Raw genomic sequence first — 26,991 nt, 5'->3', positions numbered from 1 at the left:
CACAACCATCCTGAATGGGCAGGACTGCAACCTGCCTAGTCGCTGAGCGGATCGCGTGCTGAGATGTGGGGTAGTTACGGGTAGGGAACCCTGCCGACTTGGAAAAACAGGCTAGGCTCGATGGGGTAATGTGTGTGCACGCTTATCGATTTGTTTGGCGCGTCTCCCAGGGCCCGCGTCCGGCGTGAGTCCAGCCAGACTGTGCGACTTGCAGCCTTCTTGCGCTCCTATCTTTTTGTCTTTTTGCATAATAGACCACAGAGCGCGCGGGCTGCGCTGCTTACGCTAATAGAGCCCCTGAGCTCCACGACCAATGGCCGCCAAAACGGAATCCGCGCGCACACGCATCGAAAGCATCAAGACCGGCCTACGAGCAACGACGTCATGTACAGACACAACAGTCGCTGCGCTGCGGGATCTATTGAGCCGCAAGAACGACGAGCCGGTGCAAAAAGAAAATGCGGGGGTCAAGGTGCCCGGTGCGCTGCGGAGGAAGGCAGACGCAGTGAAGGCTGCAGCAAGCAAAGATGCGCCCAAGCCGGAGCCCACGGTCCTTGCGCCGAGAGACAAGTACATACTGGCTACAGAGGTCGCCAACCAGTCACTCAAGACGCTCGCCGACGCGCTGAAGAGCCAGGCATCCACACCGACCCCGCGATCTTCAAAGCCCACCGCCACGACTGCCAGCGACAGCACGCGCAAAGCTGCCCGACCGCCTACTGCCGCTCAGAAGGCCCTGACTGAGCGCTCCGTCCCACAGACAACCAATGCAACGAGAAGAAGTCCCATCTCGACACGACCCTCGTCCTCGGCCTCCTCCAACTCAGGGCCTGACCCCGGTTTGGTTGCGACAGCCGAATGTGCCCGCGCCGCCTTTGCATATTTGGGGACGCCGGAGGCCAAGAAGGTTGTTGGTAAAGACAGTAGAGACCTGCAGCTGGAGAATGGTGTGCTGGCGCTCGTTGGCAAACTGGTGGCACTTGGACTCGACAGTTTGGCGGTGAAGGAGATCAGACTGCTGAAGAGGAGACTAGACAGCTACCTGGGTCATGCAGAGGCCAAAGAGACTGCTGGGGCTGTCAGGAGACCCGGAGTACAGCATGACTCGGCAGCAGAAAAGGAGAGTCTTGCAACACTCCTGCACTTTGGAGCCATCGATTCGGCAAGCCCCGCGTTACCACTTGTGGCAAATCTGCAAATATACACATTGCGCATCATCGCGAGGCTGAGAAGACCTCTTTTGATTGAAGCGACATGGCAGCACCTGCAGCTAGCCAACGAATCCTCTCCAGCAAATCTGCTCGAACGGCTTGCGAGCACCTCCACCAGCACACCCAAAGCCGCTCGACAACTCGAATCTCTTGCGCAGACAATGCTTGCCCTATGTCCAAGCATCTCGGCCCTCGACGATGGAGCGCCGCTACAGCCACCGCCCGAGACTGTCTTTCGCATACAACACCTTGCTTTCACAATTCGGAAAAAATGGTGGGCTTTGGCGAACCATAAGACCAACGAAGAACACGAGCTTTTGGAACCGTTTGTCAGGTGCCTGGTTGCCTTTGCTAGGAGATCGAAGTTATCGCTCACGGAAAAATACGACCTGTCCAAGTCCTTGAGCTCAGAGCTGTTAGGCAAGCAACTTCTGGCCCCTGGTGCTTCTGCATCTTCAGCACTAATCGCCAAGACTCTCTGTAACCTCGCTCAAGCTGCAGGACTATCTGACGAGGCTTTGCGCTGGCTGAGCGCTCCTGAAGCGAGTGCCTTGTCTACAAGCTCTGCGGCAAAGCAGGCGTGCAGACTCGTCCGGATCGCAACCGTCTCACTGGAGGCTGCAAACAAAGGAGAAGATAAGCCCGGTCTCGAAGAATCCATCAGCACTGCATTGAAAGCCTTGCAAGGGAGTCTGGGCGGGACTTCCACAGACCTTGACTCGTTGTTCATGGAGGCTAATGCCTTAAGACGAGCCGCAACGAGATCGCTCGCTGCAGGTTTTTCTGCCCGCTCACTTAGCTCTGAAGACCTCTCGATTCAGGCCCGTGACATTTTGATGATTGCCGCAAGTGTACATTTCTCGGCGAGGTTCATCGGGCGCAGAAGTACAGCTGATCCGGACTCAAATCCCCAACAACGACATGAGGAGCGAATCAGCATGGCCTGGAAATGTACCAAAAGTATTGTTGAGTCTGTCATCACTTGTTGTAAGCGGTCGACAAACAGTCCAGATCTCTGGTCTGAACTGGACATTATTCTTCAGGATTGCTGTTACATCCTACGGAGGCTTGGTGAAGAGTCGGAAAGCGGAGTCCTGGTCGATGCGCAAGCTGGGGATGTAGTCTCTTCATGTCTTGTAAAACTTTCCAATGCCTATTGGAACACATATCTGCAACTACGGAAGGCGGCTGCCATTGACCCAGAGCTCCTCTTGGTAGCTATGCGACGCTCAATCGACCTTGTTTCAGAAGGCTCCGAAACCCAACAAGAAGCAGGTCATCTGGCTATGAAGCTTGAACGACTAGGCGAGGCATTGGATAATCTCCAGAAGGCTAGCGAATCACGCAAGGCTTTTGGTCAGTGTATTGGATACCACATCTACTCCAACGATCAGGCACTTGCAGACAATCTTGCAACTCACTCACTCGAGGCATCTTTCGAAGGCGAAGGAACATTCAGTACACTCGGCAGGTTACTGAAAGCCTTACATCGTTCGTACCTTGTTCATGGCGTTAAGCGTGCCAGTGAACTCGCGTACCACGACGACACATATCTGCAGCCGGACGTGCGAGGAGCAGTCCTGGAGTGGCAGCTGATACTCTTCTCCAAGACGCTCTCCAAGAATCGGCAATGGGATTCGAATCTCAATCACTCCATTGAGACACTAACGGAACAGCTTCTTGCAATCTACGCCCCCGAACACTATCCCGTACGGCGCTTGAGGGTGATCGCCTTGCTCCTCCAACTTTCTCAAGATCACCCACATATAGTAGCGCACAATATGTTACCATCGGACACTTTGCCGGAAAGCATTGCTACTATAGATCTCTCGCAAGACGAAGGTCTGTCCAGGTTCAAGGAGCATTTAAGCGCTCTCTGCAGTCTCAAGATTGCGATGCAACAGGTTTTTCCGCCAGTAGAAACTCTTAGGCAGTGTTTTGGAACCTGGGAATTCCTTGCGAAATCCGCTTCTAGCTGGACTGCCCTGCTCGACCGCATGAGCGATGTCGATAGTTGGGTTCACGACATTCGGGCCTGCGTCGACTTTCTCAATGCGAAAGGCGAAGAGTATCTCGCCCTGCCTGTTTTGCATCTCCTGGTCAAAGTGTTTGAGCTGCAAAACAAGCCAGACGCTTCAGACCTTGTCTCTGGTCTTTCAGCGCTCGCTCTGCAATTTTCACGCCTTGGGTACAGTGGCAAGGCTGGACTCTCTCTGGCGAAGGCCGAGATTCTCGTCAATCGCCAAACAGTCTCAACCGAATCTAAGCTGAAGTGGCACATGGCGTATGCGGAATATCTATTCTACATCGGAAACACTGATAAATGGTATGATTGCTCAGTCGCTCACAGTCTGATGCCCTCACTGACTGTGTTAGTGCATCAACATTGTCTACTGCCGAGTCCATTGCCCGCACCGACGACTTGTTCATGGATATGTCGAAGACTTCTGCCACGGGTTCTCAGCGTCTGCGATACAACAGCATCTTGGCGGACGCCTGCTATGTATACTCCCTTCTCGCAGCTTCTAAGGGCTCTCATAAAGAAGCAGCCAGATATGCTAAACAGTGCGTTACGCTTAACCGCCGTATGTGGGCTGTGCTGGAGTCCAAGGTGAACTCACAGAAAGCAGCACTTGTGGAAAGTGGAGTACACATGGCGGACAGCTCGGACAAGTCGAGCGTTGATCCGCTTGCCTCTATGCGAGACGACAAAGGGACTCCAATAATATCCTCGAATACTCACGATGCTTTGGGAGGCGCAGAGTTCTGGTTCATGGTTCCTTCACTGTACCGCGGACTGATGCAGCATTCTCAAGTTTTCGCGAACCAAGGTCTCCTGCATGAGGCAATCTATGTTGCAGAGCAGGCAGAAAAAGTTGCTCAAGCTACGCGCTCACCTTCTCTTGTGACCGACAATGCAAGCTGGCGGGCGGCTTGCTGGGCACAAAGTAGCAGGCCTGACAAAGCTGGACCATTACTGCAAGCTCTTAATCAGCCTTCAGACCGCAAGTCCTTGTCTGTCGCTGCGTACCATTCAGCTGTTGCCAGAGTACATCACTGTACTGGAAACTTTGATGAAGAGATCGCTTCATATGGTGTCTTAGAGCAACTCCTGGATGAACTCACCAAACCAGCCTATATCAAATCTTTGGGCGCCATACACCCTGATCTCGACTCACTCGCGTCGCAGATAGCTGGTATGAGCCTTGACGCCTCCAACACCAAAGTCACCAAGGCAGTAGCAATGACCAGAGCTCAGAAATCCGCAGTGAAGCCTGTCTCAAGATCAACCTCACGTGCGGGCGCAAGGTCCGCTTCAGGTACTCGTTCACGAGCTGGTACCGTAAGTGCTGCAAGTGCTGTAAGCGCTCCAAAGTCGGCAACCAAAGGCCGACCCAAGAGTATGATCGCTGCGCCAAGCTGTGATATCGTGAGCGCCACAGATCAATGCACGACCTTGCGCGCTCTCCAAGCTGAAGTCCTGCACAGGGGTGTCCTTGCAAATCTGCTCCAGGACGACCTGAAAGCGGCAACTGCTCTCATTGAGCGAGTGCAAGAGCTTCCAGTTGGCGCAGACCGGGATGTTCAGCACACCTGGGCTAAATTCAAGTTGATGCTTGCACAGAGCGCTCAGCAAATTGCTGCGGACTTCGCATTCAATACACTTCCCGAGTCTACGATTGCCTTTCCTGCCATCGGCACCAAAGATAGAAGAATGTCCGAAGGAGTTCCTATGAAAAAAGTCGGGCTTACAACCACGACCAAAGCAAAAAGTGGTCGCGCGAAGAAAGTTGTCGCAAAGATTGACTTCGCAGATACACTGCGCCAAGCTCGAGAACATCTGCTCGAAGTGCATGCTCTATCCGCTACGCACGGGTCGAATCATTTATTTCAGCAAGTGTCTAATGCACTTGGCCACATCACGGTCTTGCTGTCAGCCGTGACAGAAGCGCGCGGCTCGCTTCACCCCCTCTACGCAGCGTATACAAGTGGTAAGTTCTGGTTTAGTCAGCCGACGAAACAAACGCAACTGACGACGCATAGAAATACCAAAGTGTAATGCCATGAGACTTGCGCAGGAGTTTGTCGAGTCTGAGAAGGAACAGATGTCGCGTGAAGAGTGCTTGCAATGGCCACTTCTGCAAGCTTCGAGCTTCAGTCTTGCATCGGCTTCGGACTTCCAACAAGAATACATTGACATCATCCCAGAGGCCTGGACTGCCATCTCACTTGGGTTGAATGAAGCTCATGATGAGCTGTACGTGACCCGCTTCGAGGCTGGAGTCGCTCCCTTTTTGCTTCGTCTACCTCTAGCGCGACATGCCTCTCGCGACCTAGACGAGGATGAGTTTACGTTTGAGGACGGCAAGCGAGACTTCGACGAGATCATCGAGCTCAGCGACTTCAGCACGCGTAACGCAAAAGACATGACGTCAAGGGAAGCACGACAACAATGGTGGGATGAACGTGAAGCTCTCGACACACGTCTCCACGAACTCCTTGTCAATATGGAAAACATCTGGCTCGGCGGCTTTAAGGGAATCTTTTCGCAGCATGTGCGGCAACCTACACTTCTCGCCAAGTTCCGGAAGGCCTTCGAGGACGTATTGAACCGGCACCTACCATCTCGCAGCAAGAAGATCCAACCCAAGCAAGCTGTCCTGGATACACGAGTTTTGGAGCTCTTTGTTGGGCTCGGTGACCTTGCCAACGAGGAGCTGGATCTAGACGAGGAACTCATGGATCTCATCTACTTCGTGGTTGACATCCTCCAATTCAATGGCGAGCCCAACGCCTATGACGAAATTGACTTCGACGCAATGGTCATCGAAACTCAAGACGCGTTGAAAGCATATCACAACGCCACTCGCAGCACACCCTCATCCACACCCCACACAATACTCATGCTTGACAATGACCTCCACGGCTTTCCATGGGAATCACTGCCCTGTCTAGAAAAGCTGTCTGTCTCGCGCTTGCCTTCTCTCGCCGCACTGCGTGAACGTCTCTTTACACTTCGTCCTTCTACCGCAGAGGAAGCTGCGCCAGGTCACTACATCGCAGCCTCGACCGGCGGAACAAGCATCCTGAACCCCGGTGGCGATCTGGCCAACACATCCAAAACCCTCCAACCCGTGCTCAACTCGCTACAGGGAGAGTGGACACACATCCACTCTCGGGCGCCCACCGAGATAGAGTTCTCCACAGCCCTCGGCACACAGGACCTACTTCTCTATTTTGGTCACGGCAGCGGCGCGCAATTCGTACGCCAGAAATCCGTTCGCAGACTCTACCCAGGCAAGCAGGACCACGGTACCGCTATGAAGCCCGGCTGCGCCACCGCTTTCCTCTTTGGCTGCTCCTCGGTGCATCTGACAGAGAATGGCATCTACGAGCCTAGCGGCATGCTGCAAAGCTACCTCACGGCCGGTGCGCCTGCTGTTGTCGGCATGCTGTGGGATGTAACAGATAAAGACTGTGACCGCTTTGCTGTGCGTACCGGTGAGCTGTGGGGGCTGTGGCCGGAAGTCCAAGAGGAAGCTGAGGCAAAGTTGGCCAAGACGCCGAAGAAAAGTGGAAAAGGCAAGGCCAAGGCGAGGCAGATCGAGTGCGAGAGAAAGGGGGAGTATAGGAGAGGCGTGGGTCTAGACGAGGCGGTTAGGGATGCGAGGCAAGCGTGCTACCTCAAGTACTTGAACGGGGCTGCCGCGGTTGTCTATGGAATTCCTTGTTATCTGGAGTAAGGGGGGAGAGGGAGGAGTTGCGCAACGTACTTGATATTATGAGCAAGGAGTTTGGATACCCTACCGAACGAAACAGGTGAGTTGAAAATGAATACCAAAACATAGAATCCGCCTTCCTGAGAGCCTGGATTTTAGTCCCTGAGATCTTAGCATTCTACTCTTTACCAACGTTGTAATGATATCTTGCCAGCCCTTTCACCCTCCCTCCTGCCTAACTTACCCACAACCTCCCCGTTCTTAAGTAAGCCCACGTAGCTGCTCGAGGCGTATCCCAACACAACCTAGTCTCAGAACAGCAGTCAGTGTATCTGCACATCAAACCGTGCTCGAGGTCGATGCAGCCAGTGCCCTCTTTCCACAGCTCTGGATGAGCATACACTACATGAGCACTGAGAGCACGTTCTAGCATTCGAGTCGTCCAAGGTGGGCGGATGATCCCGGCTGTCAGGACCCTGGCCGAGTCGATGTGTACATGCGGTGGCGGGGGGATACATGGTTCGGCCAAGAACGGTCCGATGAGGGCGAATATCAGTGGACGCTAGGCATTTGTGCAGCGGTGGCAATTTGCCACGTCGATGGCGGTGCTCGCGCGGGAAAGCGTAGGGAAGGCGGCTAGCATCGTGTGGAGTAGTACCTAGCCCAAGGGCGGTGCTGCTCTTGTATTGTGAGTAGGCCGTTTGTCAGCCAGGGCTTTCAGCCATGATCGTACGACGGGCATTTGAGCTTTGTCTTGCTTCGATACTGCTTTGAAATGTGGCGGGAGGTTTCGTCACGTTGTGCTTTGGGGGAGGAGAGTCGATGGCTTTCCCCCGCGCACAGCGCCGTTATGGATCTGATATGCGGAAATTTTGCCTGGACACAGTGCGAACGACTGTCCAGAGGTGGTTCGAAGGGAGACTACCAAATAGCATGCCTATGGAGTAAACTCAGAACGTTCTAAACCCCATACCAAAGTCATCGAAAGCAAGAGCTACATCCAGCTTCAACAATTTATCGTCAATCACTCATGTGCAAGATTCCATCATCATTGTTATCAGTGTCCATCTTTCTCTATCCAGGCACTGCCCTCCCTTGGCTCCATAATCTGTAGTCTACCAATCAGTCCAGCGAGATACCACGTAAGGTTGTTTACAGCAAGTGGATTCCCTGTTTGGGCAATCTGTTCGCGCCGCCATCGTGCATCGACGCAGCATTTTCCCTGACACACCTAGTCCCAATCCAGGCAATGGTGAGCCGCGCAATTCCCCATGAGCACGCTTCACTTGCAGCTTGCATCATTCTAACCGTTAGAATCCAGTTGATCGGTACTGGAGAATTGCCGGAAGAGGCATGTTGGAGGTGCAGTGTCGATTGCTGGGAGGGGGCATTGTCCGCTTTGGTTCACCGTTTAGAAAATTGGCGTGAGTCATGGAGTGATGAGTGCAGCATGGCACGGACCGATTGCAGTTGTTGTGCAGGACGGGGGCTTGGTACGGACGGATGAGGGCTTGGGTGTTGGGGTTCAGGTACGTAGGGATGTAAGTCTTGAAGGAGACAAGCTATGCAATTGAATAGAGGCGTACAACCTTGTACAATTGTTTTGAACATTTAGAGTATTCCGTTTGTTGAGGGCATTGCAAGACAACATCCAAGCTTCTCAGACCAACACCAATCGAAGGATTGAACAACTGCGGGTAGCTTCATGCACCTCGCCTTGGCAACCTGATCTCTATCGCTTCCACTTCGCGATCATAGACGTGTGGTCTGCTGCCACGACGACGTGAGCCGGCGCTAGTACTTCTTCTGCTACTCCGTGACGATGAGTGAGCTAGCCCGCTGTCCCTCCTGCGCTCTCCCACGGCTAGCTCAACCACCTCGGTGATGTCTTCCTCTGCCTTCAGCTGCGCAGTCTTGTGATCCTCACAGATATGTTTCACAAGTGCCTTCACATCACCGCAGATCGTCACGTCGCCCTCTGCTCGCGAACATAGAATGCACGCGTAGCCTGCGTCCGGACCGCTACGATGGCATTTGACGACAAAGCGGTTCGAGACTTGAAAGCACCGCTCATACCCAGTGTCATTCTTCAAGATCTCCCATGCCTTGCCAGGAGAGAGATGGAGAGTCCGTCTACAGTGTGGGCATGAGGGTGTTGGTTCGTGTGTTATGCTTGAGCATAGCTGTTGAGAACGATGTCGCTCGAGGTCGCTAGCATACGTACAGTATAGTGAGTCAGTGTCTGTTCGTGTGCCGTATGAGACCAGAGATCTCGTGTCATCGCTGGTCATGTCTGCTCTGTTCTTGCTGAGAATTGTTGTGTTCGCTGGACTTCCCGCTCGAACTTTCACTGGATTCTTGTATGACACAAGGGCTGTCGAGTTATCATCGTCTGGATGGAATGATCCGGGCATAGAAAATGCGCGAAGCGACCCTCTGCGAGATGTTGGATAATCAGTTGTTCGAAGCTCGGCCTGCAAGCGATATTCTAGTGCGCTCAGGATCTCGACTGATGAGGTCGCTGCTAAACGGGAGGCTGCATCTACTTTGGACAACTGCTGCGGTATAGACTCGGAAGATGTTGGCCCGTACAAGAATGTCGTGAGTAGTACACCCTGGAGGTTGATCACTTGGGACTGGATAGAAACGTGCGACAATGCTAACAAACGTTAGGTTACGATCTGCAGAAGGTGTGATGTCAACAAGGCTTACCATCTCCTACAGCGAATTCAGGCCCACAATCGCGAAGACCATCCTCAAATCTTCGCAAAAGAGCTAGTTTGTCCGTCAAGATGGCTCGGTTGCCATTGGCTGCACTATCGTCGACAAACTCGAGCTTCCTAGAGGTCGGGTACCCCTTTGACCGCAGCTGGATCTCGTATTCTCTTTTGTCCTTCGTTGTCAAGGTCGTGTAGAGGTCTCTGGTAGCATCGAAGACATCTAACAGCGTGTACACCAGGCCCTGCAGAACGTCTGTTGATTCGTTGTTGTGAGTCTACACACGTTAGTAACTCTTCATGGTGACCGCTACTAGGTCCACACTCACTGGTGCGCCCATCCTGACCCTCGATTAGTTCTTCGACAGCAGTATCGGCTCATTCAAGTCAGTCAAGCAGGCCTACTTTGCTTAAGACAGAAAAGCTACTTCAGCGCGCTGGGCAGCCAGCGCACCTCACGATGTCCCACGAGCCCATGCTCCACACACTTGGGAGCGGCGGTCTCTCGTACGGTAGCCTCATGCTTGATGATGTGCTTGTACAGATGGCGGTGTGCCATTGGTGTCTGCAGGGGAACCTATTTCCGCAGCGGTTAGCTGCCGTAGTGGGCCGCGTCAGGAACGTGACAACTGACATACTACGTCATTGCTCTTTGCGGCGATCCACAGAGCTTTGGACAGCGTTTCGTGCATATGCAGCCCACACCGAGGTCGCTACATTGCTTATTTGAGCCGTGTCGTAAAAGCAAGCGCCTAATTTGGGCGGCTGCATGAGTGTGTCACGATCCAGACGCTCGAAACATTCTTGCAGACAGTCGAGACGTGTCCTGGCGCAAACCGCGTCGATCGCGAACGTGTCATAGCCGTTGTGTTGGAAAGAAGGTCGAGTCATTCTTGAATTGAGATGGCTGGAAGGAGGGTCAAGAATGACGAAAGTTCCTACACGAACTACCCACAGACCACCAAGCTGTTGATCAGGTTCGAGGCGCTCCGTTTCCTAAACAACATACTTCTTTGTTAACATAACTTCAACGACTGCCATATCTCAGCAACGTCAAACCAGTAGTGATACGGAGTAAGCAAATGAAAATCGTCGGCAGGGACACAAATTTCAAGGTTTCACGCACCAAGGCCGGAGATGCGCGGCAACATACCCCAAGCTGGGTCACGGACTCTTCTGCGACACCCCAAGGAGCGCTATAGTAGAAATCTCATGTTCAATTGATGACTGATTACTGCAGATGTTAACACCAAGCATTAGAAATGATCCTAGTCTAGCAACTGGCACTGACAATGCCCCTTTTTAAACGCCAGTCATTATGGATATCGTTATCCCCACACGTACAACATACACTCTAGGCTACCGGCAACACATCGTCATATGAACGCTCCTCTAAATACAATCTCTGGTACTATCGTTAAAGATGACGATACCTACACTGGGGCTGTTCCGTTGATATCAGCATGGACTAAGCTGGCACGTCCATGCTGCTGTGCCAATTCGATCTCCTTGTTCTTCAGGCGATCCTGTTCGATCTCCCTTGCGTACTTGCTCTTAGCACGAATTTTAGGTCCTTCGCGGTAAATCCAGTAGACCGGGATGATGACGAGAACCGAGAGTCCGAAGAGAAGCCATGTCGCATTCTCGTTGCCGAGTTTGTGGTACATGGGCCCAGTATAGAAGGAGCAAATACCAGCAAGAACGTCTCGCGAGAATCCGTTGCCTCCGGTAGCCGAAGCCGAGTACTTGCCCCCGTATGCAGCGACCATGTAGTCAATGGTGGCATAGTAGATGGCCATATTGGCACAACCAATGAGGACTGCGAAGATGAGCGGGGCGATCCAGGGCAGTGGAGGTCCTCGGACGGTGAGGGCAGAACCAAGGAGGCCAACAGCGAGGCCGAGGGCAACATATTGCAGGAACCACAAGCGGCTCTCTGGACTTAATTCTTTGCCAGCCTTGCGCTTCTGAGTGTCCCGACGGATGACAGGAAGGTATATAACCCATGCAAGCCAGTAGCCGATGAAGAGAGCAAATAAGGCAAACCCAAGCTGGCTTGGTGTGAAGTTCCAGCCTCCTGGACCGAAGACATATCCGTAGGATTCGAGGAAGCTGAAGATCAGGGCGTCGCTGAAACCAGAGAGGAGCGACAAGAACAGGACAATCGGCTCGGTTACCAACATCTTGTAAGGGCGACCCATGAGCGCAGCGGCCTCACTCCACTTGAACTTCTCGTCCTCGGTAGGACCACGAACGGTGCAGGTGGGATCTGCTTTGCGCATTTTCTTTGCCCTCTTGTTGAGCATGACTGTGGAGCGGGTTTCCGGGACGAAGAAGAAGTGGACAGCCTGGACGGTAACACCAAGAATGAGCTGGATCCAGAAGTTCCATCGCCAGTCGAGGTATTGTTCAATTGAGCCACCGCAAATGCCACCGATGACTACGTTCTAGTCAGCAAGCACATTCGAGGGTCTGGAGACAATTCTTACCAGAGCCAAGGCAAGACCACAAAGAGGCCCAAAGCACAGCAAATTGCTGTTCGTCAGGATCGAACATATCCGCCACCATGCCAAGCGTGACGGAACCACCAGCAGAGCAGAGACCACCAAGAAGGCGAGCGGCGAGGACCATGCTCCATGATGTACTGGCACCCGCTAGGATCTGCCAGAGATTGACAGTACCAAGCGAAAGCTGCATAATAGGCCACCGCCCATAATCTTCCGAGTATGGTGCCCACAACTCGCACCCAATACCGTAAAGAATTAGAAACCAAGCCAGTCCCGCTCTGGCGTTGGTGAAGTGGTTTGTGCCAAGGTTGTAATGCTCGTTGAGCGGACCTATGGCATTGGAGTAGACGGCCGCGTTGTAGTCTGGTTCATCATCGTTAGCACTTGGACGATTGTGGTTCGCAATCCGAAGCTAAATCGAGATAAGAAATGACTTACTCATGCTGGTCTGGCACAACGCAACGACCGTCAGAATTTGCCATTTCCTGAAAGTGGAGAAATGGTAGGCAGTATCTGCGAGGTTGGTGGCCTCGCTCAACCTGACGGTGCCATCGTTGGTGGCTGCACCTTCTTTTCGCCTCAAAGCGTTGGCAGACGAGTTGCTGCCACGCTCGGACCTGGGGTGGCCGACTTGAGGGTTTTTTGTCTCTGTATTCTCCATGTTTGAATGTGTTCTTCGTAAGTTAGCACAAGATCCTTACGTGGATGGCTTCAGGGTTGTAAGTAAATCCGAGAACTTACTGTAATTTAGACTTGGAGGCCACAATCTCTTTCATGTGCCAGTCAGCCCAGATATATTTGAGTGGAGGGGGTGGGGGGGAGCGGATATTTTAAATGTGCTTGTAAAATTGATCTTTATTGACGCACCAGACATGAAATGGTAATTGGTTCTGCAGAAACTTCAACCAAACTCTTACATGCCAATCAAATCACCTCCATGGCTCACTCAGCTAATGCAACTCGAGCGAATTGTACGTCTCGCAAATTCCAGCCTTGAGCCAACACCCACCGAGCCTTTGTGAATCACATGCTCGAGCTAACACAACTTGAAGCTCTTGTGTTGTTGCGCACTCTTGAGCATCCCAAAGTTTCTCACAAAAAAACTTCCTAGAGCATGGCCATTCGATACCACTGGAACCTCATGGGTAGCTTTAATCGGTAACGATGACGATTGAGTGAGCCACCAACGGCCAGTCGCAACGGCCCGCACAGGAACCAGAGGATGCATATGCAAAACCCCGCACATCCGGATATCACATTTCCCTCTTTGGCTAGAAACATTGAATACCCAGATCCCATGCATGTCCAAAACATCATGCCGATTTTGCTGGCGTCAAGTGACCTGCTCATTACAGGATTACAGCATCGACTGAACTACACATATATGACGCATACATCGCATTTCCAGTCATGGTTTGATAAAAGCTATATTCGAGCATCTCCACATCGCTTTGTCCAAGCTTCCAAGCAATTAATCCCTTGTTTTTCACTCGCTCCGCCCAGTTTCGTCGACTAGCCAATCCTCTTCACTGAGAATCGATCTTCTGGGTCTTTTGGGTGCTTGGGGCGTACTCAGGCTTCCTTAGCGGGAACTGTGGTTTCAGTGCAGATCGTTCAGGTACTTCGTACTTTTATGTGGTGAGGGTGATTGCAGGCTTTCCATCTTTCAAATCGTGCAAAGCTCTCGCCAAGCCTGAGGCCTCTTTCTTGGTCCGTGTGGTCATCACAGCCGTACGGTCGCACTAGCGATTCTGTTGTCTGATCTTTTCTCTCTATAGTTTCCGTGCAAATATTGAGGGTTTTCTGTTGTGTCTGAAAATATGTCTTGTTGTGCGTGGTCACTGTTTCGTGCACCTAAATATTGCTGATTTTGCGTGCTCATGATTGGCAGACACGTCGATGTGCTGCTGTTCGAACGGAGTGCGCTGAGCAGCAGGGCAAGCAATGAGTAACGTGGTATACAAACGCCAGGGCAATGAGCCATAGAATGGCCGTTGTTTCTGGTGAAAGACTATAGAGTAACATTGTTTTCATTCGGGAAGTGTATATTGAGATACATTCAGTATATTGGATGTGCGGGATTGCTCTGCATGGAAAGCGAATGTGTTGAGGGTTTCCAAAGGCTGCCACATGTCCAAGGATACTCCATCGAATTGTGTCTCTATCCGCTGCGTACGATCGTGGTCTCATGGATACCAAAGTGGAGGTTCTTAGGCGTCCGCCTGTGTAAATGCGATAGACTCTGTCGAAAAACATACTCCGGAAGAAACAAGAAGTGCATGGATTCTGTATGCACCTTTGAGCACATATTTAGAGAGGGGAAGACCTAGAAAATTGGGTTTGAAGAGGGATGAGCTGCCTTGTTAGCTTTCGCCTTGCTCTGTAGAGGGTTGAGTATTACATACCCGACTCGAGGAGATGTCCAGTTTTGTCTTTGCTTTAATTGAATTGGTATTGATCGTGCTGCTGGAGGTCTACTGGGACAGTTTTCGTGTCCGCCTCGCAGGTCCTATTGTTCTTCTGCTCATCATCGCACGCAAGTCTGTGCATGGAGGTTGTTCTAGCAAGGTGACTTTCGAGTTCCTTCTCGCTCATGTTTTGGAGCTCCTTCCTTGTTGTACGTCTTCGCATGTCCATCTCATCTTCCATCAAGCTGATGAGCTTTCTGTTGAGGTAGCGACGATGCTGCTGGATCGATAAGTCAGAAATCTTGGGAATAAAACTCTCCAACAGCTTCTTTTGCACCTGGAGTTCCTAAACTGAATCAGTACTTGTGAAGCTGTACAGTCTACGAACTTACATCTCCCAGTCTGAGGGCTACCCCATCAGCGCTAGTTGGGCGCTGCGTTTGTGTGAGGTTGTAGTGATGAGCGAGCTGCTTCAAATTTTTGGAATTTGCAGGTTTATTGACCGGAGTGGCCTTCGTGGGTTCCGGATGGGCTGACTCTAAATTTGTCTTGTTGAGGCTACCTGGCTGGTGCTTTGAGGGGCTGGTCTGGGCGGCTGTCCAGCAGGAAGACTTGGCTTGTTTCCGGAGGTGAGGGGGTGTCGAAGTCGACGGCGTTGTAGCAGATCGAACTTGAACCAGGAGAGGTTGACATGAAGATACAGGCTTGGGAGGTGACTCGCTGAGGAGATGCGCTAACGGACGAGCCCATTCAGGTGTTGCAGTCTTCGTTGGAAGTTGGGATCTTTGAGACGAAGCACTTTTTGCAGGTGCGAGAGGGCACTGAAACGGCGCTGGAGCTAGAGGTGCTTCCGTGATGCCTTTGGGAGCTGGATGTACTGCCTTGACCGAGTGAGGTGCCTCGTGCTGCGTAGTAATCGAGGAGTGCAAGTTGTCATTGATGGTAGGAATACAGGCGCGAGGCAAGCCTGTTGCCCGTGGCGCAGGTACAACCCACTTTCCTACTCCAATTGAAGTTGAGATAGAGGTGGTGGGAGAACTGACGCCGCTGCTTGTCGCAGAACAACTGTTGGCAACGCCAAATCGCCTGCCGCGCATGAGAGCCAGTTTCTGTTTTTCGGTAAGTGGATCTTTATTAAAGCGAGGATCAGGACGATATCCAGCCACGGGAATCGAGTCTGGATCAGGCTGCCAGCGGTCAGAGTCTGGTGTCGGCTCTGGGAAAGCGTCCCAAGAAAGCTCTGTTGCTTTCGCAGCTTGCCATGATTAGCTTGTACTCACATAGCATGCGCTGAAGTGTTACTACATACCTGCACTTTTCATGTAGGGCATGGTGAAAGATTTCTAATTCTGTAGATGTGTGTCGTGACTGTCGTGCTGTGTTGTGGGGGTGGAAGAAAGCGAACGGGAGTTATTGATGTGTGGCCGGGCGAGGTGAAGGCGACTTCCCTCCACGCGTTGCTGGGTGACTGTCGCTAGTACATGCGCCACACCACATATATCAGCAGTAGGAGAGGTGTATGTGAGTACGGGAAGTACGACGAAATATCAGATAGCACAATTTTGCGCCGCCATGCTACAGCTTGCTTGTTGGCTGCCAAATACTTCACGATCAGCCCCTCTCATGTGCCTCAAGGCAACCAACTATTCAATTCCAGATAGTGAACGCTACGTTGTTCCAAAGATACGATATGGCTCTTCGGGGTTCAAACATACGATCGAATTGGCATAGTCCAAGTTACAACGAGGCCAAGATGTGGCCGCCATGTTGCGGGAAAGACCACCGCGGCTATCGATTGCTGAACATATTTGCGATAGGTTCCGGCTGTGTATGGGTCAGCGTAAGAATGCATTCGAGATGGGTGTGAAGATGCTGAAGGTGACGATGCTTGATGAGGGCCGTCCGTCGGGCAGCCCTTTGGCGCGCATTAGCTCGGTAGTGTCCCGCGTCACCGAGTCTCAAGGCCTCTATATACTGCCAACACTACAACTCGGACTTTCCACTTTCAATCGCATTGCGCGATTAAGGCGACAGTTGCTTTAGTGGTTTTGTACTTTCGCAAAAATGCCGATCTCAATTAAAGACCGAAGAACTCGAAGTGAATGACCGGTGCGCTAGGCGGTTTTCGTCGATTACCCTGCACGTGGGAGCGCGTCACTTTGATTGTCGATCCCCAGACCACCTCACTCCATTTGGCATCTCGCTTACCACCTCGTGTTGTATCACCTCGCCAAAGGCTTCAGCAGTTTACTCGCGACCCGGATCGTGCATTGTCTGCGGGCAGCAATCATTGTCGACGTTCATTGAGGCAGAGAGCTGCAGCCAGTCTGCGCGGCACAGTGGCTGATCTCCAGCGTCTCGGCCGACTCAACCGCACTTGAACAAGTTGGATTCGCTCTTTTTCACCTTACTCGTCGATCAAACGTATTTCGAGGGTTTTTTTCAACCTGACGTCTCACTGTTCAATTGGGTAACTGCAGTTTCCGCCTGTACTTACTGCTTTCTTACAAACCTGCATCTTCCGCCGCATGCCGCAATAGTTTGTTCAGGCCACCTGCTCATACCCTCCAGGTTACCACCATCTACATCCACTAAAAGAGCTTGGAATTATTTGGGAACCATGACAAAAAAACTCACTTATTCAAGGAAGGACAAGGCACGGCCACGCAACAACAGAGATACGACGCCAGATGACGAGGATGGCAGTCACAAGCGAAGGAAAACCGATAGCCCTAGCGAGACCAGCAGTTTTGTTTCAGTACCCACAATATCATCAACGGCCTCCAGCATCCGAGCAAAAAGTTCTGCTATATTCAAGAAGACCTCCCAACTCTTCGGTGGACCCGTGTCTATACCGCAGGACGATGCGGATGTCGAAGTCACGCCCAAGTCGCGCAAGTCGTTATCAGGTCTATTCGACAAAGCTTTGCAAGGGCGTGGGGAGCCTCGAAAACTCAAACAACCCGTCATTCATGGAAGTCGTGATGAGTTTATTGGCACGATGCAAGTTAGGCAAAGGGAGGGACACAGCACACAGCCTAGCAGCAGCTACCTCCCGACACCACCCTCAGAGGTGCAAAGACTTCGCAGCAACGGCACGGGCAGCAGCAGCAACTCGAGTGCACTTGGTATGAGACCAGAGTCGACCAAGACATCTACTACATACGATGGCTCTTCAGAGGCAGCAGAGTTGTGCAGAAAGCGCAGCAAAAGTAGACCCCAAAGGCCGCCTTACATACCCAAAAATTATGCAGCGGAGGCTACTCCACACTCAGGTAGAGATTTGTTTGGTGACCGGCTGCCGCAGAAATCAACAGAAGTTCAATTGTAAGTTCACCCCCACTCTTACTCCACTTTACAATTCTCTGACTTTTCAGATGGGCCGTAAACCAATCCAGGTCACTCTTTCTCCGTCTTCCAGAGAAAGTGCGTGCACGAGTATACGAGTACGCCCTAGGCGGAAAAACCATTACCATTGGCTACGAAACCTTCCGTACGGTCGAGAGCGTCTCTGGATCCGATAGGGTTGTCCCGGTGTTTAGGTACTGCTGCGCCGTCTACAGCCAACGCGACGTCAACCCGTTCAAGAAGCAACTACCTTACATCAACGTTTCTTACGGTTATACCCCACTAAACAACATCTGCCGGCAGCTCTACAACGAAACAGCAACATTACCTTACACACTGAACACTCTCGCATTCTCAACACACAACACCATGTTAAATTTTCTCTTTTTTGAACAGCGATTGTCACGTGAACAGCGCGATGCGATCACCTCGGTCACGCTACAAGACGCGCTGCCAATGGCGAATCTGCTTACTTTCATGCGAAACCTGCAGAAAGTGGTGCTTACCGACGACATGCCAGGGAACTCGAAGGGTACTTACAAGGTCACTCGCGTCAAAGGTAAGACGCCGAAGATGCTGAATACTAGGCATGTCTGGGGAGGGTAGGATTGGAGGTGCCCAACCCATCGTTTCCACATATGAACAGGCGTCTAGGACATCAGCATCGGCATCAGGATATACCAAACGAAACGACACGGTGAAGGAATATGGCGCTGTTTACATACATGGGATGGAGTCTCGAAAATCAGTTACATTCGCAGCTGCGCTACAACAACTCTCGGAGGCACTCGGTGGGACTGAAGAGCTTCTGCCAGAGCGGATATGACAACATCTACATGCATCGGGACATTCTTTCTCCGAAATCGCGAATTCAATTCTCACGTTGATGGCCCTGTACGACGAGCTTCTGCGGGCATCTCAAAGATTCATGTATCATGAAAGTCTATTTCAACATACCCAATCACACCTTTTTCTTTGCCCCTTGCACTCTCTTCTCCCTGAATGCTCTTGTGTCATGCACGATGACGCCAAGTATGCCAGCATTCACCATAAAGAAAGCAATGCTAGAAAGCCACAACCCTGGCACAAACGTTGAGCGACCGTTGAATTCCAGCTGAAATCCTTGCTGCAGCCACGCGGCCTGGCCGACAATCCATGCTGCGAGCGCAGCAAGACCGACACCGCGGGATCGAAGGAGAACCGAGTCAGGGAGGTAATACGGTAGGAACATCATGTACCACAAAAAGTACTATAAATTGGTGAGTACACTTATAGCACGTGCGAATGGACTAGGTACTTACTTGACTCGTGCACACTTTGTTGAATGTAACAAACGCAAATGTCTGCGCTAGCATCGTCGACGGGAGGTCTTTCTTCGCTAATGCCAATGGAATCAGAACGGCGCTGAGTAGCAGTTGAGGGAGAAAGGCAAGGCGCTCGAGTTCGAAAGTCGACTGGCTACCTCCGGGCGATGAGTTAAGGTAGAGGAGAGTATTGTACGGCGAGAAGTTGTGACGATGGTCGATTCGAGCGAGGTGATAGAAGTAGCTGTGCTCCAAAAACGGCCAACCATACATCTGATACATGGCAGCGTTCAAAATTGCGAATGTGATGATGCTGGTTATGGCGAGCGTGGCACGCTGTGGGGTGATGAATGCGAGAATCTGATCGAGAGTCGAGATCTGGATGTTGCTCTTTGAGAGCCTCTCTTTCTCGACTTTCGTATCGTCGAGCCACCACACAATCGACGCAGCGTAGATGAATGGATAGATCTTGAAATGCACGGCATATCCTAGCAGCATCCCTGCAAGTATCACTTTCTTCGCCAACACCGCCCAGAGTAGTGCCGTTACAAACACTCCCAGTAGTCCTTCCGAGCTTCCCCTGGTACTAATTGTTGCGACCATTGGATTCAGCAGCCAAATGCTCGCGAACCTAAGTGCTCTTTCTTTCTCTAACCCCCGGTACTCTCGCAAAATCCGGTACATCATCCAGCCAGCAACGATATCGCCAAGAGCGAAGAGGACTTTACCGGAGGAGAACCAGAAGGTACCGGGCCAGGTTGTCGGATAGATGAGCCAGGCAAGGAGAGGCGTGTATCGGTACGTGTCGCGAGCGTAGGGAGATTGCCCTTGGGAGATGAATCGAGCTGCATCAGTGAAGACGAAGTAATCGATATCCGTGTACTTCATCGGCGAATTTGCATCTTGCCATAGTCCGTAGAGCAGAAACACAGCACGAAGGATTGTAGCGGCGGTGAACACCAATGGCGCATTGCGGAAGAAAACCTCGAACGCCATAAGGAGTAATTCGGTGCTGCCAACACCCACAAGAGCAGCAGAACAATGCTAAGGCAACTGGGGTGTCTGCCACGCTGATGCGGATGTATTTACAGGTGGTCGAGGCTCAACCCCAACACCAGGGATCGCGAAGCCAGCTAGCAGCCGACATATACTAGTCCCGTTCCAGCTAGTTCCCACGTGCTATCGCGCCTGCACCGTTTGCCCGTCGTCATTGCCAAAGTTTAGTCAACGTCAACAATCTCCAAGCCAATGAACCAAAACAAACGCAAAAGAGACGAGAACATGGCGGATGCAGGCAAGCCCGAGCAGCCGACCGGCCCATTCATTGCCATGTTCGAAGGCTTCCGAAAAGAGCTGGACGAGCATCACGATCGACGCGAGAGGATCATCAAGGCGTCGAGAGACATTACCGCCTCGAGCAAGAAGATGTAGTACTCACTTTTACTTCATTCAGCTTGTATACCGCTAACCCCCAGCAGAATCTTCACCCTTCAAAGGTCTACCTCATCATTGAAACTATCAAGCACCTAAGCCTAACGTGAATCAGAGTGCGAAACATAGGCCAACCAGTCCCACCCTTTGTCAACAAATCAAACGCACAGTACTGGGAAACAATCCAAAAGCAGTACTCCAGCATTGCCTCGGACCTGCAGTCACTTAACGCGCACCGCTACGCGCACAACATCACCGGCGGTAACCAAGAATTCATCGAAGCGCTGACTTTCCACCACTACCTGGAGACGCAAACGCTGATCTCATACGACGATGCCAAAGCCAGGATCGCCTCCATGAGCAAAGGCGAGGCGAAAGAAGGAGCTGCGCAAGACGATACTGCCGCCGTCCCCTTGAGCCCCGAGGACTACATCCTGGGCATCTGCGACATGACAGGCGAGCTAATGCGATTCAGCGTGACCTCCATGGCCACGAACGGAAAATTGCCCGCCGGCCGCGCAAAAGCCACACCGTCCTCCAAATCGCCGGCGACGGCCGGAGATGCAGACAAGATGGACATTGACTCTTCAACACCCGCAGCAAGCGAGATACAGACGCCGAGGACGGTGCTGGATGACTTGCGCACCATCAGACTGCAGCTCGAGATGTTCGAGGCGCCGGGCGGGCCGAAGTGGGTTAGCGAGCTTGAGACGAAGAAGATGCCCGTCATGCGTGAGTGTGTTGACAAGGTGGAGAAAGCGCTGTATGGACTTACGGTCCGAGGGTCGGAGAGGCCGAAGGGGTGGATGCCAGACATGAGCAGCGATCGGAGGGCGGAGGTGGAGAGTTATTAGGCGCAGGGTTGTGGTGTCGACGAGAGTCTGCCGGTGTCACGCCACTTTCCGAATAGACTACGCTTTCGTATGTCTGTATAGTGCCGTAAAGGCTCTCAAGTCGGTGTACAGACCCAATCAAGACATTGCAACTGTACGAATGTAGCGCTTGTCATAAGTTTGGAGACATTTACAATGACAACAATGATCAGATGCATGATGACAATAACGCCCGAAGGCGTTCCGGTGATTCATGTACATAAAGGCTAACAAGTTAACGCTATCATAGTCCGTAAGAACATAACTTCGTCCGATCCTCCAAGTCTCTTCAGCCCTCTTGTTTGTGTCCATCGTTTGGGTCTTCCACACCACATCCTCACATCCTGCGCACCAGTCGGTGCACTATGTCCAATTCCAATTGCGCCCACAGTTGTCAAGCTAGACCGAGCTCCTACATACGAGCCTGGAGGCATCGAGCCTGCTGACAGTGGAGGGTATCCATCTTGGTGGCAGCGCTGCCGTGAGATGCGTCTAGTGGGTCTCGTCACGGATAAGAGCAACGATCATGCTGTAGAGGTAGAAGAAGAACATCAGCAGGTGGAAACCGAGCTTGATGAACGATTCCTGAAAGCGGTTAGCCAGCCGAATACATATACACCTCAGCGTATGCGCCAGCATCGCTCGAAGCCTACCTTCTTGTGAACGTTCAGCTTCCTGAAAATCTCTGTCGCGTCAAGAAGGTGGTTCTTCTCGAAAATCCTGCCATCTGTCAATACACATATCCTCCTTCGTTTAGTGTGAGGACCTACTTCTTGCCGTTCCATGCCAGGAGGGGCAGGTTAAGGATGAGCGCGATCCAGTACCCATTGATCAGGAACAGGAAGGTCAGGAAAGCGTGAACGGCAGCCTCGGGGATAATGTAGGTGTTCAGGCGGTTGCAAAGGTCGATGGGGTTGATGTAGTCACTGGCGCAAAATCAGCATGTGCTTGCGTCTGGAGGCACCTCAGGCGCAGCTTGAGCTATGTGTAGCGTCGTGTTCTGAGAGTGGGCGCTTGGCACTCACCATTCCAGATCGCTGTACATGATGGTGAAGAAGACCTGTAGGAACAGGTTGACGGCGTTTATCAACACCGCCAGTAGGTACAACCATGCTTCGCCAGTCATTGTGAGGGCTTCGTGTGCAGCGTAGCACAGGGGACGATAGGATGAGGTTCGACGGGAGCTGGAGGCGCAGCTTGTGTGTTCCGCAACGTAGCGAGGGCAGGTGAAGTGTGTGGTTGTGGAGCGGATGCGGTCGTGTGTTTGCAGGTTGTCTGAGCTGGGCGGGCTAGACGCGGAAAGCTAGCTCGTGCGCGGCGGGGCGTGGGAAAGCTGGAGGTCTTGATGACGTAGCACACAACAACGGCAATTAGAGGGCACGGATGTAACAACGGGCAGAGTGTCTTGTGGAGCAGAAGTCAAGCTGTCAGTAAGCAGGCGGCAGCGGCATTCTCTGGATGACGTTTGCAGAGGCAGATGCTTCCTGCCGTGCCCTGGTTGAGGTCAAGGCGTGCTCGCTTAGCTGTGCGTCTCTAGCGACGAAGCCAACACCGAATGAGGCGGGAGGCTCGTGTGAAAGTCACGATGCGTGTTGGAGTTGCTCTGCATTGCGACGAGCTACTGGACACGTGAATGTGGAGTAAGGATTGGAGAACGACGCTCAGCTACAAGCTAGCCATGCAAAAGATGTACCAATCCAGTAAGAACTGGGTTCACACCTGTCGCTGCCACCCTCAACCATGGTGGTCTGCAGCACCCTTTCGCTGCTTTCGACCTGGTTCAGGCCTCCTCTCATGCTTAGAACCGGGTTATCGAACTCGTGGCTTCAAGAAACCCTGTCGTCACTGGTTGATTGTCACCAACCACGGCATGTCCGCCTTGGCTCTCCTCCAATAGCAACCACGGCGCCAGTGTCCTCACACTGGCACCTGTTGAGCGAGGCTCGATATCGCTTCATGTAATTTTCTCTACTATGCAGTTCGTTCGAAGCAGAATCATGCCGCTGCAGCTGCCTCACCACTCACTGGCGTAACCCTGGGGACCGGGCCACCAGGCGAGTTTGGGAGCCTTGCAGTCAGGACCTCGACACCATCTTCAGTGACAAGCAGAGTATGTTCTGTTGAGACATTAGCAAGCGTCTCTCAGGAAAGTGAGAAACCAACGTACCAAACTGAGCAGTCAAGGAGCCGTCCACGGTGGCGCTGGTCCAGTCGTCTGGCCATGTCTTGTCTCGGTAAGAACCAATACTAATCATAGGCTCAATGGTGAAGCACATGCCAGGCTTTGCTTGACCGATGGCTTTGTTCTTTGCGTAGTGGGGGACGTTGGGGGCGCAGTGGAAGAGCTGGTTGATACCGTGACCACAGTATGTCCTGATGACACCGCATTTCTGGCTCTTGGCGTGCTTCTCGATAACATTGCCGTACTCGCGGAAGAGCGTGCCCGGCTTGACGAGCTCGATGGCCTGGTCTAAGCATTCTCGCGCTGTTTCCGTAACGCGCACTGCGTCTGGGTTCGCCAGAGCCTTATCACCAATATAGTATGTCTCGTTCAGATCGCCGTGGAATCCGCCGTGATAGAGAGTGACATCAATGTTCAGGATATCGCCGTCCTTGAGAACTCGCTGATCCGGGATGCCGTGGCAAATGACCTCGTTGATCGATGTACACACTGACTTGGGAAAGTGGCAGTAATTGAGGGGGGACGGGTATGACTATGCACCGTTAGCCGAGGTCGTTGCACCTAAAGGAGAAATGTTCTCTTACGTCGCGCTCCATGCAAGCGTTGTGGACGATCTCATCAATGTAGTCGGTGGTCACACCAGGCTTCGCCGCCGCCGCCGCAATGTCCAGAACCTCACGCGCTAACCGACACACCTTGCGCATACCATCTTGCTCCTCCTTCGTAAGAATGGCGATCTTGTTCCTGTTCACGAAGACCTGTTCCGAGCGCGGAATGCCGTCCTTCGAGTAATCTGGGAGCTTGACGCTCTTCTTGACTTCGCGCTTTGGCGACAGCGGGTATACGGGTCGAAGGGTTCCAGTGTAAGGGAACGTGGGGAAAGGGTTGAAATGCCCAGTCGCTGGATCCGGTTTAGAAACTACTTTCGGCGTGAAGATGTTGGAGAGAATACCGTTTTGCGACTTGTGCTGTTTCTTGTGCTCGGCCTGTGATCATGTCAGTCTCGACTTGGAATATAAAGTTGATGTAAGCGCATACCCAGTTGCGCTTGAAGCATTCTTGCGAGCAGAAGTAGCTCTCCTTGCCCAGCTTCTGGCAGTTCGGGCATTGCAGCGAGCCAGCGTCGTTTTCGCAGTCTGTGCCGGCGCACTTGCGCGGGGCGTCTCCAGCCATGACGTGGATTGTGTGTTTCGAGTTGCGAAAATTCCCCAACAAAGGCTTAGGAATTATAACAACAGTTCAAGGTGGGAGAAAGTTATATAGCACTCCTAGATGCTCGAATACGAATACGAACTCCGTTCTGCGTCAACGGAAATCGGATACTAGCTTTCGTTTTCTCGGCAACGTGAAAGCCAGGGTCCGGCCAGCCCTGCAGAGACGATCGTTCGATGCTGACTAACTAGCTCATGCAAAATGCTCTTACCTCTTGCAGCATGTCTTGTATCATCTCTACCCTGCTCATTTTGCCGCCGGGGTTTTCTGTTCCTTTCTTTATATCTAACTGTATATAATTGTGGGTTAGCATACATACAACATCTTTGCTGTGAAATCCAGAGCTCTTACAATTTCCATTACGCTTACTACATTATTCGCCTACGCCCATCCGGCAGAGTAAAGACTCACACGACCACGCCAATTTTCTTTTCTTTCTTCACAACAACCTTTGGAACGACGATGAAGACTGTCGTTGTCGGAGCGGGCCCAGTCGGCGCTCTTGCTGCTCTTTACGCTGCTGTACGAGGACAGGATGTTGAAATCTACGAGCTGAGACCAGGTCGGTTTCAAAGAACTTAATTCCTGATAGTTGCCAATCTGACACGCGTGAAGACATCCGGGATCCATCGACAGCACCACTGAACACCAAGTCTATCAACTTGGCTCTTTCTGAGCGCGGCATCAACTCCCTGCGGCGAACCGGGCTGTCAGACCTTGCAGATGCGGTACTTGCTGACACCGTGCCTATGCATGGGCGTATGATTCACGTCACAAAGCTCGGCGAGTACGTACGTGAGGCACAGCAATACGATGCACACGGCCGTGTAAGTTGTTCCGTTAGCGCCGATCGCATCCCTAGCTGAGCGTGAGCAGGATCTATTGGCCATGGACCGAACACAACTAAACAGAGCTTTGATCGACCACCTGGAAGCAATGCCGAATGTCAAGATCTATTTCAAGCACAAGATGATTGGCGTAGATTTTAAGAAAAAGTCGGCCTGGTTCGAGAATCGTTCGGACAAGACAGATCTACTGACACAAGGTCCCGAGTTCAAATTGACATTCGATCTTTTAATTGGCGCTGATGGAGCTCACTCGGCTGTGCGGAACCATTTAATGAAGGTCGTCCCCATGACCTATCAACAGGAATACATCGATAAGCTCTGGTGTCAGTTCGGCGTTCCAGCGTCACCAAATGGAGACTTTCGGATACCACCGAACTACCTGCACATTTGGCCAGCAGACGAGTCCATGTTCATCGCAATCCCAAATACAGACAAAACCTTCACATCGACGCTTTTTATGTCAAAAGAGGGCTTTGAAGAGCTGGAAGCATCCGGAAAGGTGGTCGAGTACTTTAGCAAAAATTTCCCTGCAGTAGTACCAGACCTGATCACCGAAGACGATCTGAAGAAGCAGTTCACCAACAACGAACATCTACCATTGATCTCGATCAAATGCACGCCGTACCACTATGGCTCCGCCGGAGTCATCGTCGGAGATGCCGCCCACGCCATGGTGCCCTTCTACGGCCAGGGCATGAACGCCGGACTGGAGGACGTCCGTGTACTCTTCGAGTTCCTCGACAAGTACCCAGACGACCGCACACGAGCACTGAACGAATACACCAAACAACGCACACCAGACGCGCAGACCATCAACGACCTTGCGCTCGGCAACTACCGCGAAATGGCATCAGACGTCAAGAAGCCTTTGTACCTGCTGCGTAAATGGGTCGAGGAGACGCTATACGTTCACCTTCCGAGCTTGGGGTGGGCCACGCAGTACTCGCGCGTCACGTTCAGCAATATGAGGTACTCCGAGGTCTACCAAGCATCACAGAGGCAAGCCCGGATACTGAACAGTGTTGTGGGACTCGCGCTCGCAACGGTGGTTGGTTCTGCGTTCCTGTTTGCTGGGAATGGCGGGCTGCAGAAAGCGAAGATGGGGATATTGCGTGGAGTCTGCTTAGCTGCACAGGGGGCGCAGAGAGTGATTCAGGGTTGAATAGCTAGCTCAAACGGAAGCAAAACAACAATTTGTAATTAGTTTACTAAAACATTCATGGTCTCTAAA

The 26,991-nt window shown here is 52.1% G+C and overlaps 11 protein-coding genes across 12 annotated transcripts, besides 1 other annotated feature; 4 read left to right on the top strand and 7 right to left on the bottom strand.

Moving 5' to 3' along the window:
* Positions 1-313: 313 nt before the first annotated feature.
* EKO05_0004355 (Separase) lies at positions 314-6,955 on the top strand (the record flags this gene model as incomplete). The annotated part of the gene is made up of 3 exons (XM_038938854.1): positions 314-3,537; positions 3,588-5,203; positions 5,256-6,955. 3 exons carry the CDS (start codon positions 314-316, stop codon positions 6,953-6,955), a joined length of 6,540 nt encoding a protein of 2,179 aa, XP_038800162.1.
* A 1,679-nt stretch (positions 6,956-8,634) lies between these two features.
* Positions 8,635-9,989, bottom strand: EKO05_0004354 (uncharacterized protein; the record flags this gene model as incomplete). The annotated part of the gene is made up of 3 exons (XM_038939012.2): positions 8,635-9,590; positions 9,644-9,926; positions 9,978-9,989. 3 exons carry the CDS (start codon positions 9,987-9,989, stop codon positions 8,635-8,637), a joined length of 1,251 nt encoding a protein of 416 aa, XP_038800161.2.
* An 83-nt stretch (positions 9,990-10,072) lies between these two features.
* On the bottom strand, positions 10,073-10,340 carry EKO05_0004353 (uncharacterized protein; the record flags this gene model as incomplete). Its single annotated transcript, XM_059636366.1, has 2 exons — positions 10,073-10,225; positions 10,287-10,340. 2 exons carry the CDS (start codon positions 10,338-10,340, stop codon positions 10,073-10,075), a joined length of 207 nt encoding a protein of 68 aa, XP_059492349.1.
* A 741-nt stretch (positions 10,341-11,081) lies between these two features.
* Positions 11,082-11,954, bottom strand: EKO05_0004352 (uncharacterized protein; the record flags this gene model as incomplete). Its single annotated transcript, XM_038939134.2, has 1 exon — positions 11,082-11,954. The coding sequence occupies one exon, from the start codon at positions 11,952-11,954 to the stop codon at positions 11,082-11,084; it is 873 nt and encodes a 290-aa protein (XP_038800160.2).
* A 2,640-nt stretch (positions 11,955-14,594) lies between these two features.
* EKO05_0004351 (uncharacterized protein) lies at positions 14,595-15,894 on the bottom strand (the record flags this gene model as incomplete). Its single annotated transcript, XM_038938716.1, has 3 exons — positions 14,595-14,909; positions 14,956-15,818; positions 15,873-15,894. The coding sequence occupies 3 exons, from the start codon at positions 15,892-15,894 to the stop codon at positions 14,595-14,597; spliced, it is 1,200 nt and encodes a 399-aa protein (XP_038800159.1).
* A 1,289-nt stretch (positions 15,895-17,183) lies between these two features.
* EKO05_0004350 (uncharacterized protein) lies at positions 17,184-18,517 on the top strand (the record flags this gene model as incomplete). Its single annotated transcript, XM_059636365.1, has 2 exons — positions 17,184-17,890; positions 17,941-18,517. The coding sequence occupies 2 exons, from the start codon at positions 17,184-17,186 to the stop codon at positions 18,515-18,517; spliced, it is 1,284 nt and encodes a 427-aa protein (XP_059492348.1).
* Positions 18,518-18,872: 355 nt separating this feature from the next.
* EKO05_0004349 (GPI mannosyltransferase 1) lies at positions 18,873-20,211 on the bottom strand (the record flags this gene model as incomplete). Its single annotated transcript, XM_059636364.1, has 2 exons — positions 18,873-19,160; positions 19,213-20,211. 2 exons carry the CDS (start codon positions 20,209-20,211, stop codon positions 18,873-18,875), a joined length of 1,287 nt encoding a protein of 428 aa, XP_059492347.1.
* Positions 20,212-20,463: 252 nt separating this feature from the next.
* EKO05_0004348 (uncharacterized protein) lies at positions 20,464-21,500 on the top strand (the record flags this gene model as incomplete). Its single annotated transcript, XM_038938878.1, has 3 exons — positions 20,464-20,642; positions 20,694-20,711; positions 20,762-21,500. The coding sequence occupies 3 exons, from the start codon at positions 20,464-20,466 to the stop codon at positions 21,498-21,500; spliced, it is 936 nt and encodes a 311-aa protein (XP_038800156.1).
* A 510-nt stretch (positions 21,501-22,010) lies between these two features.
* On the bottom strand, positions 22,011-22,644 carry EKO05_0004347 (COPII-coated vesicle protein; the record flags this gene model as incomplete). The annotated part of the gene is made up of 4 exons (XM_038938898.1): positions 22,011-22,103; positions 22,172-22,238; positions 22,289-22,444; positions 22,544-22,644. 4 exons carry the CDS (start codon positions 22,642-22,644, stop codon positions 22,011-22,013), a joined length of 417 nt encoding a protein of 138 aa, XP_038800155.1.
* Positions 22,645-23,513: 869 nt separating this feature from the next.
* EKO05_0004346 (Methionyl aminopeptidase) lies at positions 23,514-24,873 on the bottom strand (the record flags this gene model as incomplete). Of its 2 annotated transcripts, XM_059636363.1 has the most annotated exons (5): positions 23,514-23,635; positions 23,686-24,232; positions 24,285-24,601; positions 24,653-24,686; positions 24,739-24,873. In XM_059636363.1, 5 exons carry the CDS (start codon positions 24,871-24,873, stop codon positions 23,514-23,516), a joined length of 1,155 nt encoding a protein of 384 aa, XP_059492346.1. The 2 variants fall into 2 exon arrangements, with proteins under 2 accessions (XP_059492346.1, XP_038800154.1); XM_038939076.1 differs by having other exon boundaries at positions 24,285-24,686.
* Positions 24,874-25,374: 501 nt separating this feature from the next.
* EKO05_0004345 (Kynurenine 3-monooxygenase) lies at positions 25,375-26,922 on the top strand (the record flags this gene model as incomplete). Its single annotated transcript, XM_038938956.1, has 3 exons — positions 25,375-25,474; positions 25,528-25,739; positions 25,789-26,922. 3 exons carry the CDS (start codon positions 25,375-25,377, stop codon positions 26,920-26,922), a joined length of 1,446 nt encoding a protein of 481 aa, XP_038800153.1.
* Positions 26,509-26,570: a tandem repeat.
* Positions 26,923-26,991: the final 69 nt, after the last annotated feature.

The sequence above is a fragment of the Ascochyta rabiei genome, chromosome 6, assembly GCF_004011695.2.
Source record: "Ascochyta rabiei chromosome 6, complete sequence".
NCBI classification, from domain to species: Eukaryota; Fungi; Ascomycota; class Dothideomycetes; order Pleosporales; family Didymellaceae; genus Ascochyta; species Ascochyta rabiei.
This window is presented reverse-complemented; position numbering and strand designations above follow the sequence as displayed.